Below are 12,614 nucleotides of genomic sequence, written 5' to 3' on the forward strand. Positions count from 1 at the left end.
TGGGGCCATGCTGCACTGGGGGGGGACCCCCAGAGAGGGGTCAGGCTGCACTGGGGGGTGGGAGACCCCCAGGAGACCTCCCACAACCCCCAGGTCCCCCCCAGTGGGGCTGGGCTGCACTGCGGGGTGCAGGGGGCCCCCCCCATCACCCCCCACAATGGGGGGATGCCCAGCCTCCTGCGTCCCGTCATCCTCCCGGTGATGCCCCATGGTGGGTCAAGCCCACCCCACTCCCCCCCTCACCCCATCCCCCAGGACCCTCCTCGCCACCCCATCGATACTTTTTTTTTAAATTTTTTTTTTCCCAGAAATCCCATTTTTAGGAGAAATCCTAAAACCCCCCAAAAAGTGGGGTGATGGCTTTTGGGGTTGTCCCCTTTAGGGTTGTCCCCATGGAGGTGATGACCATGGAGGAAGATGCTGCAGCTCTCATCCCGGTCCCAACAGCCTGCTCTGGGAACACCGTGAAGAGGAACGAGGACACTGTGGTCCCGCTGGGAAAGAGTCCCCAGGTTTGGGGACAAGGTGGGGGATTGGATGGGTGGCTGAGAAGTGGCTTTGGTGGGGACGAGCGTCTGGGGAGGTGTGGTGGTGGTGCTTTGGCCCTAAGTAGAGCTCTTGTGCTGTGTTGTGTCCCCAAACCTTCTGCCATCATGTCCCCAACCCTTCTCCCACCATGTGCCCAACTTCTCCCACCGCGACTCCATCCCTTCTGCCATGGTGACATCATCCCTTCTCCCACCACGTCCCTAGACCTTCTCGAGGTGGCTTCTACCTTGGGAGCCTTGATCCTCTCCTGGGGCCACCCGGCTCTTGGCTGACCATTGTTTCTCATAACTCATGTGGTTCCCCGTCTCCGCTCCACATTAACCCCCTCCCAGCTGGAGAGGGCTGTTGGGGATGGTCTCTCTCCCCAACAGATCTGGGGTCAATCAAGGAGGAGGAAAAATGGCAGCAGGACGCTCCTGAGCAAGCGGACGTGCCAGTGGAACCCCCAACCTCCAGCCAGCAGTGGTCCCCAAGGACCCATCCTGGGGGATCCCCACTCCCAGGGGACAACAGGAGCGATGAGGCACCCAACACCTGCCAGGAATGCGGGAAGAGCTTCCGTTGCCGCTCGGCGTTGGTGAGCCATCATCGGAGACACGTGGGCGAATGACCCTTCAGCTGCCAGGATTGCGGACGCCACTTCAACCCGACGGCCCACCGACGCCTGCACACCGGCGAATGTCCCTACGCTTGTCCCGATTGCGGGAAGAGTTACCGCATCAGCTCCTCCCTCCACCAACATCAGAAGACGCACACGGGCGAACGACCTTACTGGTGCGAGGAATGCGGGACAAGCTTCAGGCACAGATCAACGTTGACCGTCCATCACCGCGTGCATTCGGGGAGAGGCCCTACAAGCGCCCCGAGCGCCACAAGAGCTTCAAGAACAGCTCGGAGCTGGTGCGGCATTGGCGGACCCACACCAGAGAGCGACCCTACGATTGCTCTCGATGCGGGCGGCATTTCGGCAACAGCTCCCAACTGGCACGGCATCAGCGGACGCGCACCAAGCACAGGCACCCCAACCCAACCTGTAGGAAGAGCTTTTCCGACTGTCCCAGGCTCACCAAGCACTGACGGGTGCAGACCGGTGAGAAAGATTACTGCTGCCCCAACTGCGGCAGTGGCTTCAACCATCGCTCCAACCTCCTGGTTCACCAGCGGTCCCACCTGGAGCAGAAACCCTACATTTGCCTGGATTGCCCCAAAAGCTTCACCTGCAGCTCCCAACTCATCCAGCATCGGCAGATCCACAGCGAGAAGCCTCAGGGTTGCGCCGAGTGTGGCAAGAGCTTTCGGCACAGCTCCGGTCTCATCTTGCATCGCAAGAGGCACCAACCAAAGATGGGGACGACCCCACCGGGGACCATCCCCACCCTGGTGGCATCTCAGACCTACCTACACATCACCATGGTCCCTGGTGGTAGCACCAAGGGGTAACCAACCCATCCACCCACATCCCACCAGCTATTATTTTTCTTTCCCTATATGTTTTTATATATAAAGGGTTTTTCGGGGGGAGTGGTTTAAAAAAAGACACCCCGTCTTCTGGTTTTTTGCGTTAGATTATAGATGAGGGGAAGGGAGGGAGGCGAGACCCATGAGCTTCACCCTCAGAAAAAGAAATCATGGTAAAACTGGGTTTTTTTAGATGTCTCTTCAAATTCTCTATTTTTTCAACCCTATTTAGGGTCTTTTTACAGGATGGATCAAAAGAAAATCACGGCCAAAATAAAAGCATTTCAGTGTTGGCATTGTGTGAGTATCTCTGTGGTGGTGACAAAGCAGGGGGTGTGTGGGTGGAAGAGCCTTTTTTGGAGGGGAAAACTTTAAAAATTCCCCAATTTTGGGGGGCTGGGAGCATCTTCTGCACCCAGAGGGTGTGAGGACACCCCCCCCCCCCCCGGAAGCCCCTGCAGGTGTGGTGGGGCTGGGGTGGAGACCCTGGAGCTGGGATCGGGCTTTCCATCCCTCTCCATTTCCCTTGGACAAGGACAAAGGTTCAAACCAAATCATGGGTGAGGTTTATTTGGCGCCGATGGTCATAGGGGTGCAGCATCCTTCCAAAACATGGACACCACAAGCCCACGAGTCCTTCTCACCCTTCACCCATCCATGGAGTTGTCCCACCACTCCCATCCTTTCAGCACCATTAGGAAAATTCAACCCTAGAGATGGCCAAGCCCCAGCCTGGATGAAAACGAGGTGGTGTGGGTTCAACAAGGCCATACCAAGGCAGTGAGTGAAGGAAAAGTTTATTGCAGCTGAGTTCTTGTTTATTTTTGGCAGCACAAAGGGAGTGAGAGTAGGACGTGGAGTTGGGCTGTGCCCATCTCCATCCCTAAGATGTTGCAGGAGCCTCTTCTGAAGCCCTTTGGACAATTCAAGAGTTTAGTCATCCAAAGATGAACCGTAGATGGGCAGGACAAAGGTTGCATGATGCTACCGAATAACATCATGTGAAAAAAAACCCCAAACCTGTAAATGAGGAAGAACTCAGCCTGGTGTGTCCCAACAGGGTTGTGGGACCGTTTTCACCCCATTTCTTCCTTCCCAAAGAAGGTGAGTCCCAAGCAGTGTCTTCAAAATCTTGGTCTGTGCCCAAATCCATTCACCCTTTGCCTGTGGAAGAAGCCCGTGGTCCGTATGGTGTTGCTTGATGCCACCAGAAGAAATTATTGGGCCAAGCAGATGTGACTTTTTGGAGTCTAAAGCCAATGAGTCCACTCTTCCTAATGAATTTCTGCCTTTGGTCTGCGTCCCACAGCTAAGCCCATCCCAGCAAATGGATGTTCCTACCTACATTCATCCAGGTCCCTATGGGGAACCAGGAAGATGTGGGGACCACCAGCCAGGTCTCTACCCAACATGGGTCACCAGGTCTCTACCCAACGTGGGTCCTTCGATGGGTAATGAAGTTCGAACAGCGGATAAAGCTCTTCCCGCAGTCGGGGCACTCATAGGGCTTCCCTTCCCGGTGGGTCCTTTGGTGTTTAATCAAGGCAGAACTCACGGTGAAGCTCCTACCGCACTCAGGACACTCGTAGGGCTTCTCCCCGGTATGGATGCGTTGGTGGGTCATCAGGTTGGAGCTGCGGTTGAAGCTCTTCCCGCAGTCAGGGCAGCGGTAGGGTCTCTCACCCGTATGTGTCCGCTGATGCCTAATGAGGTCCGAGCTGTTCCTAAACCACTTCCCGCAGTCAACACATCTGTAGGGCTTCTCCCCGGTGTGGACACGCTGGTGGATGATGAGGCTGGAGCTCTGGCTGAACGTCTTCTCGCACTCCTCGCACTTATAAGGTCTCTCCCCGGTGTGGATCTTCTGGTGGCGGATCAGGTAGGAGCTGACGCTGAAGCTCTTCCCGCACTCGGGGCACTTGTAGGGTCTTTCCCCGGTGTGGGTGCGCTGGTGGGACGTGAGGTTGGAGCTCTGGTTGAAGCCCTTGCCGCAATCGGGGCATTTGTAGGGCTTCTCACCGGTGTGCAAGCGTTGGTGGGTGATGAGAGTGGAGCTGTCGCTGAAGCTTTTCCCGCAATCAGGACACTTGTAGGGCTTCTCCCCGGTGTGCAGACGTTGATGGGTGATGAGGTGGGAGCTACGGCTGAAGCTCTTCCCGCACTCCAAGCACTTGTAGGGCTTCTCGCCGGCGTGCAACCGCTGGTGGACCACCAGGTTCGAGCTACGGCTGAAGCTCCGGCCGCACTCCTCGCAGATGGTCGGTCTTTCCTCCTCTGAGCTTCGTGGGGTGGGTTTGCAACCTCTCCCCGAGGGGCATCTTCTTGGCTTTTCCTCCCCGTTGACCTCCTGCTCCATGGAGCCCTTCAAAACAACCTCTTCCGCAAGGTTCTGCTGGTGGGGTTTCTCCTCCGTGTTCTCCGTCCCCTTCTCATCGCCTGCCGGAGGAAGGAACAAGGAGAGGAAGGGGATTTGCATCCGTGCCAGAGGGAAGGGGAAGGAGATCCTCCCAGATCCATCTCCAGGAGGACGGCGTCAGCAGCGGGGCTGTCCTGCAGCCAGAAGCGATGCTCGGCTGGAGGACGGAGGAGAGAGGATGAAAGGTCGAGCAAATTCCTCCTCACCTGCCTGGGTATCTCGTAGCATCTCCTCTTCCTCGTGGCCTCCTCCTCAACCTGGCCAAGGTTTGGGAATGGGAAATCCTGTTTGGGAAACAAGCTGTGAGCGCGTTCCCTGGTTTGGGTTGGGGGTTGCTCCTGCCCAAGTCCATCCCTACTGGGAAGTCAACCACCAGGATCTTTTGTGCATAAAACCCTCAAGATACAGCCCATAAACCCCTCCAAAACACCAAGATACAGCCCGTAAACCCCTCCAAAACCCCAAAACGCAGCCCGTAAACCCCTCCAAAACCCCAAAACGCAGCCCATAAACCCCTCCAAAACACCAAGATACAGCCCGTAAACCCCTCCAAAACCCCAAAACGCAGCCCATAAACCCCTCCAAAACCCCAAAACGCAGCCCATAAACCCCTCCAAAACCCCAAGAAACAGCCAAGACGTGGGGCCAGCGTTATAAATACAAAGCTCCAACCTCAAAAGGGAGGTGGAGGAGAAATAAAGAGGTTGTCCTGCTCGGGAAATACGGTTATGGGAAGAGAAGGACCAGCGTCATGTCCCTACAAACCCTGTCCCACCGGAGCCGGAGAGGGGACAAGGCCAAGGGCAAGGTCAGCGATGTCCCCGGCTAAGGCTCAGCCCCCCAAAATCACTCCCTTTCAGCCCAAAAACCACCCGACGCGAGGGAGAAAGAACCGGGACTGCGACGGACCACCCGGTTCGACCTTGAAGGGTGGCGGCGGGGGGGGTCTGCAACCAGCCCCCCACCCCCCAGCCCGTTGCACCCCCTGTGTTGCACAAGGGGAAACTGAGGCAGGGACCACCACCACCCCCCCCCAAAAAAAAAGGGCTCCCATAGGGTTGGGGGAAAAAAGAGCTCTGCGACCACCCCCTTCCCTGTTACCTGGGGGGGGGGGGCAGAGCAGATCTTGGGCAGGGGGGTGATGCTCCTGCCCCCCCCCCCCCCCCCCCCCACCGGCTCCGCCGGTACCGGGCGATCGCGGCGGGGCTGCGGGTTGACAATGGAGGCGGCGGCGGCGCCTGACCCAGGAAGACCAACCCCTCCGCGGGGGGGGGCACAGCATCCCCCCAGCCCCGAGGGCCGGGGCCCTCTGCCGGCGGCAGGCACCGGGGGGGGGGGGTGGGGGTGGTCGTGTTCTTCCCCCCCCCCCCAAAAAAACTAAGACGTCCCGGCACGCCCCCCCCCAATATCCCCCCCCCCCCCCCCCGGGATATTTGTGGCTCAGCTCTGGAGTGCTACAAGCTGCAAATGTTCCCCCCCCCCCAAAAAAAAAAAAAAACACCTCCCAGGGACACCCCCCCACAATATTCCCCCCATCCAAGAGATATTTGTGGCTCAGCTCTGGAGTCCTGCAGGCTCCAAACATTCCCCCCCCCCCCCCAAAAAAACCCGCCCCCCCATGGGATATTTGCAGCTCAGCCCTGGAGTCCTGCAAGCTCCAACCCCCTTCCCCCCCCCCAAAAAACCCACCTCCCAGGGACTCCCCCCATGGGATATTTGTGGCTCAGCTCTGGAGTTCTACAAGCTGCAAATGTTCCCCCCCCAAAAAAAAAAAAACAACACCTCCCAGGGACACCCCACACACAATATTCCCCCCATCCAAGAGATATTTGTGGCTCAGCTCTGGAGTGCTACAAGCTGCAAATGTTCCCCCCCCCCCCCAAAAAAAAAACAACCCACCTCCCAGGGACACCCCCCCCCCCCAATATTCTCCCCATCCAAGAGATATTTGTGGCTCAGCTCTGGAGTCCTGCAGGCTCCAAACATTCCCCCCCCCCCCCCAAAAAAAACACCTCACAGGGACAACCCCCCCCCCCCCAATATCCGCCCCCCCCTGGGATATTTGCAGCTCAGCCCTGGAGTCCTGCAAGCTCCAACCCCCTTCCCCCCCAAAAAAAAACCATCTCCCAGGGACTCCCCCCATGGGATATTTGTGGCTCAGCTCTGGAGTTCTACAAGCTGCAAATGTTCCCCCCCAAAAAAAAAAAAAACAACACCTCCCAGGGACACCCCACACACAATATTCCCCCCATCCAAGAGATATTTGTGGCTCAGCTCTGGAGTCCTGCAGGCTCCAAACATTCCCCCCCCCCCAAAAAAAACCACCTCCCAGGGACACACCCCCCCCCCCCCCCAATATCCGCCCCCCCCATGGGATATTTGCAGCTCAGCCCTGGAGTCCTGCAAGCTCCAACCCCCTTCCCCCCAAAAAAACCCCCACCTCCCAGGGACTCCCCCCATGGGATATTTGTGGCTCAGCTCTGGAGTGCTACAAGCTGCAAATGTTCCCCCCCCCAAAAAAAAAAAACAACACCTCCCAGGGACACCCCACACACACAATATTCCCCCCATCCAAGAGATATTTGTGGCTCAGCTCTGGAGTCCTGCAGGCTCCAAACATTCCCCCCCCCAAAAAAAACCCACCTCCCAGGGACACACACACACACACCCAATATCCGCCCCCCCCATGGGATATTTGCAGCTCAGCCCTGGAGTCCTGCAAGCTCCAACCCCCTTCCCCCCCAAAAAAAAAACCATCTCCCAGGGACTCCCCCCATGGGATATTTGTGGCTCAGCTCTGGAGTTCTACAAGCTGCAAATGTTCCCCCCCCCCCAAAAAAAAAAAACCACCTCCCAGGGACACCCCCCACACACACAATATTCCCCCCATCCAAGAGATATTTGTGGCTCAGCTCTGGAGTCCTGCAAGCTGCAAACATCCCCCCCCCCAAAAAAAAAAAAACACCCCACCCTCCTGGGACCCCCCAACAGCCCCCCCATGGGATATATGTGGCTCAGCCCTGGAGTCCTGCAAGCTCCAACTCCCCCCCCACCCCAAAAAAAAAAAACACCTCCCAGGGACCCCCAACACCCCCCCCTCCATGGGATATTTGTGGCTCAACTCTGGAATCCTGCAAGCTGCAAACATCCCCCCCCCCCCAAAAAAAACACCTCCCAGGGACTCCCCCCAGCCCCGCAGGCTGAGAACTGACCGCTCATCACAGCAATGAGCTCAATCACCCCCTGGGCTGGGGACAAAGCTCTACCTGGCCTTTGGGACCAACCCCCCATCCCCAAATCCCCCCCCCCCGCCCCATACCACATCCTCATCCCACTTCCCTATCCCTAAAATTACTCATTAATGACCCGCAGCAATTAAAAAGCTCTTTAGGAAGACGGCCAAACTTTAGGAATAAACCCTTTCATTCAGAATAATTGTGCAAAGAGTAGTACAATTTTCTGGATGGAAACAATAGTAAATCCAGTAATTCACTAATGCTGGGATAAATTTAATTCTAATTATATATATTTTTTTATATATATACATATAAGAATAATTAAGGGGCTTGGAACATTTCAAATTTCCTGATCAGACCATCCTCTTTTTAGTGTTGAGCAGTGCAAGCCTCCTCTGGACTAATAACTGACCGTAACGGTCAGAGACCATCCTAAAACGGTCTATTTTGACTATTTTTTGAACATATTCTGGAATTTGTCTGATTTTTCTGGTATCAGGGTGGCAGTTATTCAAGTCGAAGGTGTATTACGATTTAAATTATATTAAGGTTTATCGTGCTTACTGCTTTGCCTGTTTTGATCGCTGATTTGAGTGTTTATGCTGCAAAAAAAATGTGCGATTATAGAGAAATTTGTACCGAGAAGAGCAGGGATGATGTGGTGGTAGAGGGTAGAGTTAGCTGATAGTACTTGATAAGCACTAATTTGGGGCGGTATAGTTAAAATTGCATCCAGATTGGTTAGTAAAGATACAAATAGGTAGATTAATATTTGTAGCGTGGCTATAAAAAGTCAATATATAGAAAATAACACAACGATTATAAACATAAAGAGCTGGTCCCAGTGTAGAGGAGCATCATCTCGGTGGGTTCATGGCGGTGTGATGGGAAGCGACTCCCCCAAAGGAATTAAGACACCAGTTAGGGGTTCCGTCATGGTTTAAGCCCAGCCGGTAAATAAGGACCACACGGCCGCTCACTCACCCAGTAGGATGGGGGAGAGAATTGGGGAAAAAACCGGTAAAACTCGTGGGTTGAGATACAAACAGTTTAATAGAACAGAAAAAAAGAAACTAATAATGATAACAACAACAATAATAAAATGACAATAGTAATAATAAAAGGACTGGAAGATACAAGTGATGCACAACGCAACTGTTCACCACCTGCCGACCAACTCCCAGTTAGTTCCCGAGCAGCGATCCGCCCCCCCCAGCCCCACTCCCCCCGGTTTCTATACTGGGCATGACATCACACGGTATGGAATACCCCGTTGGCCAGTTTGGCTCAGCTGTCCCATCTGTGTCCCCTCCCAACTCCTTGTGTCCCTCCAGCCTTCTTGCTGGCTGGGCAAGAGAAGCTGAAAAATCCTTGACCTCGTATAAACACTATAGAGCAAGAACGGAAAACATCAGTGCGTTATCAACATTCTTCTCAGACTGAACCCAAACCATAACGCTATACCAGCTACTAGAAAGAAAATTAACTCTATCCCAGCTGAAACCAGGACAGGTTCGGAAGGAATTCCCTTCACCCACGGACCCCACTCCAGGCTCTGGGATGCCATCTTCGGCATCTCTTGATGACCGTCCTTTCATTCCTTGCCGGGGCTGTTGTCCACAAGATGGACCGCGGATCTGCCTTGGTGTAGACCCAAAGATGCGATGGGGTAGGTTTGTTCACAAGCAGCATCTCACACAGTCAAGCTACGTCCACATTTCCATCATAAGTAAAGTTTCCCAAGTGCCACCAGGCTTGTAGGTGACATTTGGTGGCATCATCCCAGGCAACTTCACGAATTTCAGCTTCGGGCGTCACCTTCTCTTGAGGTTTCAGCTTGAACCCACCGTTGGGTCTGAAGGCAACTCAAAGCCAAGGAACCTGCCCATGGGTTACCCCTAAGGCATTCAGTAATAATGTGGTCATCGTAAATTGGATGTTCTCATTAAGGGACAGTGTTTGGGTCAACCACAGTCCCATTCCCAACTTAAGTAACGATGATTGTAAGGGAATACAAAGATTTCACAGCAAGGCAGTCACTGCCTCTAGCTTACTGACCAGGACTTTGGCATCAATACCATCAAGCACTCCCATGCCAGTCCCCAAAAAGGAGGGGTCCCTGCATGGACGTAAGTTGAGCTGAGGTAGAACATCACTACGGAGCCAGGCTAGCCATCCCTCGTCAATGGTAAACGAGAAGGTGGATTCAGTCTGGATGTATTTGTTAATACTGCTCGCTCAACCCATTTTAAGGACCAGCCGGGATCCAAAAGTAGTTGCCGAGTATGATTTTTTCCGAATCACCTAGGGACCTACTTCAGTAAAAATGGGGGATGAAGTCAAGGGTGAGTTGAGAAGGATGGTGGGAGGGTTGGTTGTGATGAATTTGGGAGGAGTCGGACTTGAAGATGAGGGAATGATATTAAATTTAAAAGCAAGAGCCATCAGAGCCTTAGCCCAAAGGCACTCACTGTCAACAGGGTGAGAAGAATAAAGGTCATGCTATAAAAAGATTGACATAGGAACCCCGTGTCATCAGTAATTCACTAATACTGGGCTCAAACTTGTATCTGGGTGTGTAAAGACTTACACAACCATGGTTATCAGGCAGGACATGGGGCACATCTTTCGAAGAGTAACTTGGACCAGTTGATGGGCTCAGGGTATCTCAAATTCTTTTATTGTTGAGCTGTGGAAGCACCATCTGGACTCATTAATTCATCATCACATCCCACCTCTGCTCCCGCTCTGTGCCGGGTCTTTCCTTTCTGCACATGGGGCTCGGACACATCACGCAAAGCGACTCCAGCCCTGGTCCTCCTGTGAATCTCCTGGTGCCTCGTACAGTGGGAGGCTTGGCGGAAGCTTTTGTTGCAGATGGGGCAGGTGTAGGGTTTTTCTCCCGTGTGGATTCGTTGGTGGGTGACGAGGAGAAAATTAGAGTGGAAATTTTTCCCGCAGTCGGAGCATCTGTAAGGTCTCCCCTCGGTGTGGAACCGCTGATGCTTCAGGAGAGCTGCAATGGCACCGAAACATTCCTCACAACTGGGACACTTATAGGGTTTCTCCTCAGTGTGGCTCCTCTGGTGTCTCCGAAGGGTTGAGCCATCGTTGTAGCACTTCTCACAGTTGGGACACTTGAAGGGTCTCTCCCCCGTATGGATTCGTTGGTGTTTCAGTAGGGTTGCGCTGTGGCTGAAGGTCTTCTCACACTTGGAGCATCTATAGGGTCGCTCTCCGACGTGGGTAGCCCGGTGAAGGACCAGAGCTGACTTGGCATAGAAGCTCTTACTACAGTAAGGGCATTTATAAAGTCCCTCCCCAGCGTGGGCTCCCTGAGATGCCCTCTTCTTCTTTTCCATGTGGATCTTCTTGTGTTTGATGAGTCCAGAGCTGTCTGTGTAGCTTTGCCCGCAATCCATACATTTGTACGGTCTCTCCCCGGTGTGGCTTCGCTGGTGTCTCGTGAGGTGGGAGCTCAACCGAAAGCTTTTATCGCAGTTGAGACAGTTGTAGGGTTTCTCCCCGGTGTGGATTCTCCGATGGGCGAGGAGGTCTGAACTCATGATGAAGCCCTTCCCGCATTCAGGGCACTTGTAGGGTTTCTCCCCGGTGTGGACCCGCTGGTGAACGATAAGGGTCGATCTCCGGTTGAAGACCTTCCTGCATACCGAGCACTTGAACGGCTTCTCTCCCGTATGGATCCGCTGATGAATGGCCAGGTACCGTCTCAAGCTGAAGTTCTTCCCGCATGCAAGACACCGAAAAGGGTTGTCCACGCTATGGGTGGCTTCGTGGGCCTGTAAATACGCACTCAACCGAAAGGTCTTTCCGCAAACGAGGCAGACATAGTGTTTTTCCCTGGTGTGGATCTTCCGATGGGTGCTGAGGGTGGAGGTGAGACGGAAACGCTTCCCACAGTCCGAGCACTTATAGGGTTTCTCACCCGTATGGATCCGTTGATGCTTGTTGAGAGCTGACCCAACTCGGAAACCCTTCCCGCACTCGTGGCAGGTGAAGGGCTTTTCGCCGGTGTGGATGCGCTGGTGGGGGATGAGGAAGGACCTCCGAGTGAAGAGCTTCCCACAGTCAGGACAGCTATAGGGGGCCTCGTAGGTGGCCCCACTCTTGCTGCAGCTATAGGGTTTCTTCGTTGCACGGCTCCCACGGCGAGCTTGCAGCCGTCCACCCTTCCGCGGTGATGGGCGTCCATGGGCAGCCTTACTTGGTTCTTCAGGGGCTTGTTGTGGTTGACTCTCACAGTCGTGCTGCACCGTTGGGTTTAGCTCTTGGGGGATGTCCACCACAAATGGGTCGCAAAACAGCTCAGATCCTTCTGGTTCCTCCAGACTCTTTTCCTTCCCGTCCGCCATCCCGTCAGCTGTAGGAAAAAAGATCCCAAGCCCTGGTGAGGGAAATGCCTTTGCCAAAGTTTCCGTGAAAGTTTAAAGCTCCGATGCCCACATCTAGCCTGCTCAACAGCTCCAGCGGTACCACGGGGGGGTGGTGGTGACCCCAAGCTACAACCCCACACCGATGCAGCTCACAGGGCGTGAGGACACAGGAAAAAACCATGGGAAAGAGATCTATTGAGGGTTACCAGACAGAGAAGGTCCATGTGGACCTCTCGACCGAGGAGGATGATCGTGTCCTTCTCCTCCCCTGCTGCCCACCTGCCCAAGGGGCTTCTCCTCCGTGTCACCCTTTTCCACATCCAGACCCTCCCCCCTTGCTCCACCGGGAAGACCTGGAGAAGAAAGAGGATGCTGTGATGGAGTCCCACGGTCACTCGCACCCCACGGGTGGGACGGGACCCACCACCACCCCCTCACCCCGTGTCCCAAAGCATCATCAACCACCGGCATCCATCTGGACCTGGGGACAGGACCCATGGGTCGGGAGGGACCCAACCACCCCCCCCCCCCCAGCTGTATCCCAGCCCCCCCGGGACCCTC

At 54.6% G+C, this 12,614-nt stretch overlaps 1 protein-coding gene and 1 pseudogene across 5 annotated transcripts in view; one reads left to right on the forward strand and one right to left on the reverse strand.

The window, feature by feature from the left end:
- The window catches only part of LOC142026198 (uncharacterized), a 50,695-nt gene that overhangs the window by 37,965 nt on the left and 116 nt on the right, over nt 1-12,614 (reverse strand). For 2 of the 5 annotated variants that reach the window (XM_075019064.1, XM_075019063.1), the window contains exon 1: nt 3,438-4,621. In XM_075019064.1, the coding sequence (XP_074875165.1) occupies nt 3,438-4,483 (1,046 nt within the window). In that variant the 5' untranslated portion in view covers nt 4,484-4,621. Of the gene's footprint in view, nt 1-3,437; nt 4,622-8,700; nt 12,437-12,614 lie in introns of those variants that run through there. The other 3 variants (XM_075019062.1, XM_075019061.1, XM_075019059.1) reach the window with 3 other exon arrangements.
- LOC142026319 (uncharacterized) lies at nt 166-2,298 on the forward strand (annotated as a pseudogene).

Source organism: Buteo buteo, chromosome 32 (genome assembly GCF_964188355.1).
Source record: "Buteo buteo chromosome 32, bButBut1.hap1.1, whole genome shotgun sequence".
Taxonomy (NCBI): domain Eukaryota; kingdom Metazoa; phylum Chordata; class Aves; order Accipitriformes; family Accipitridae; genus Buteo; species Buteo buteo.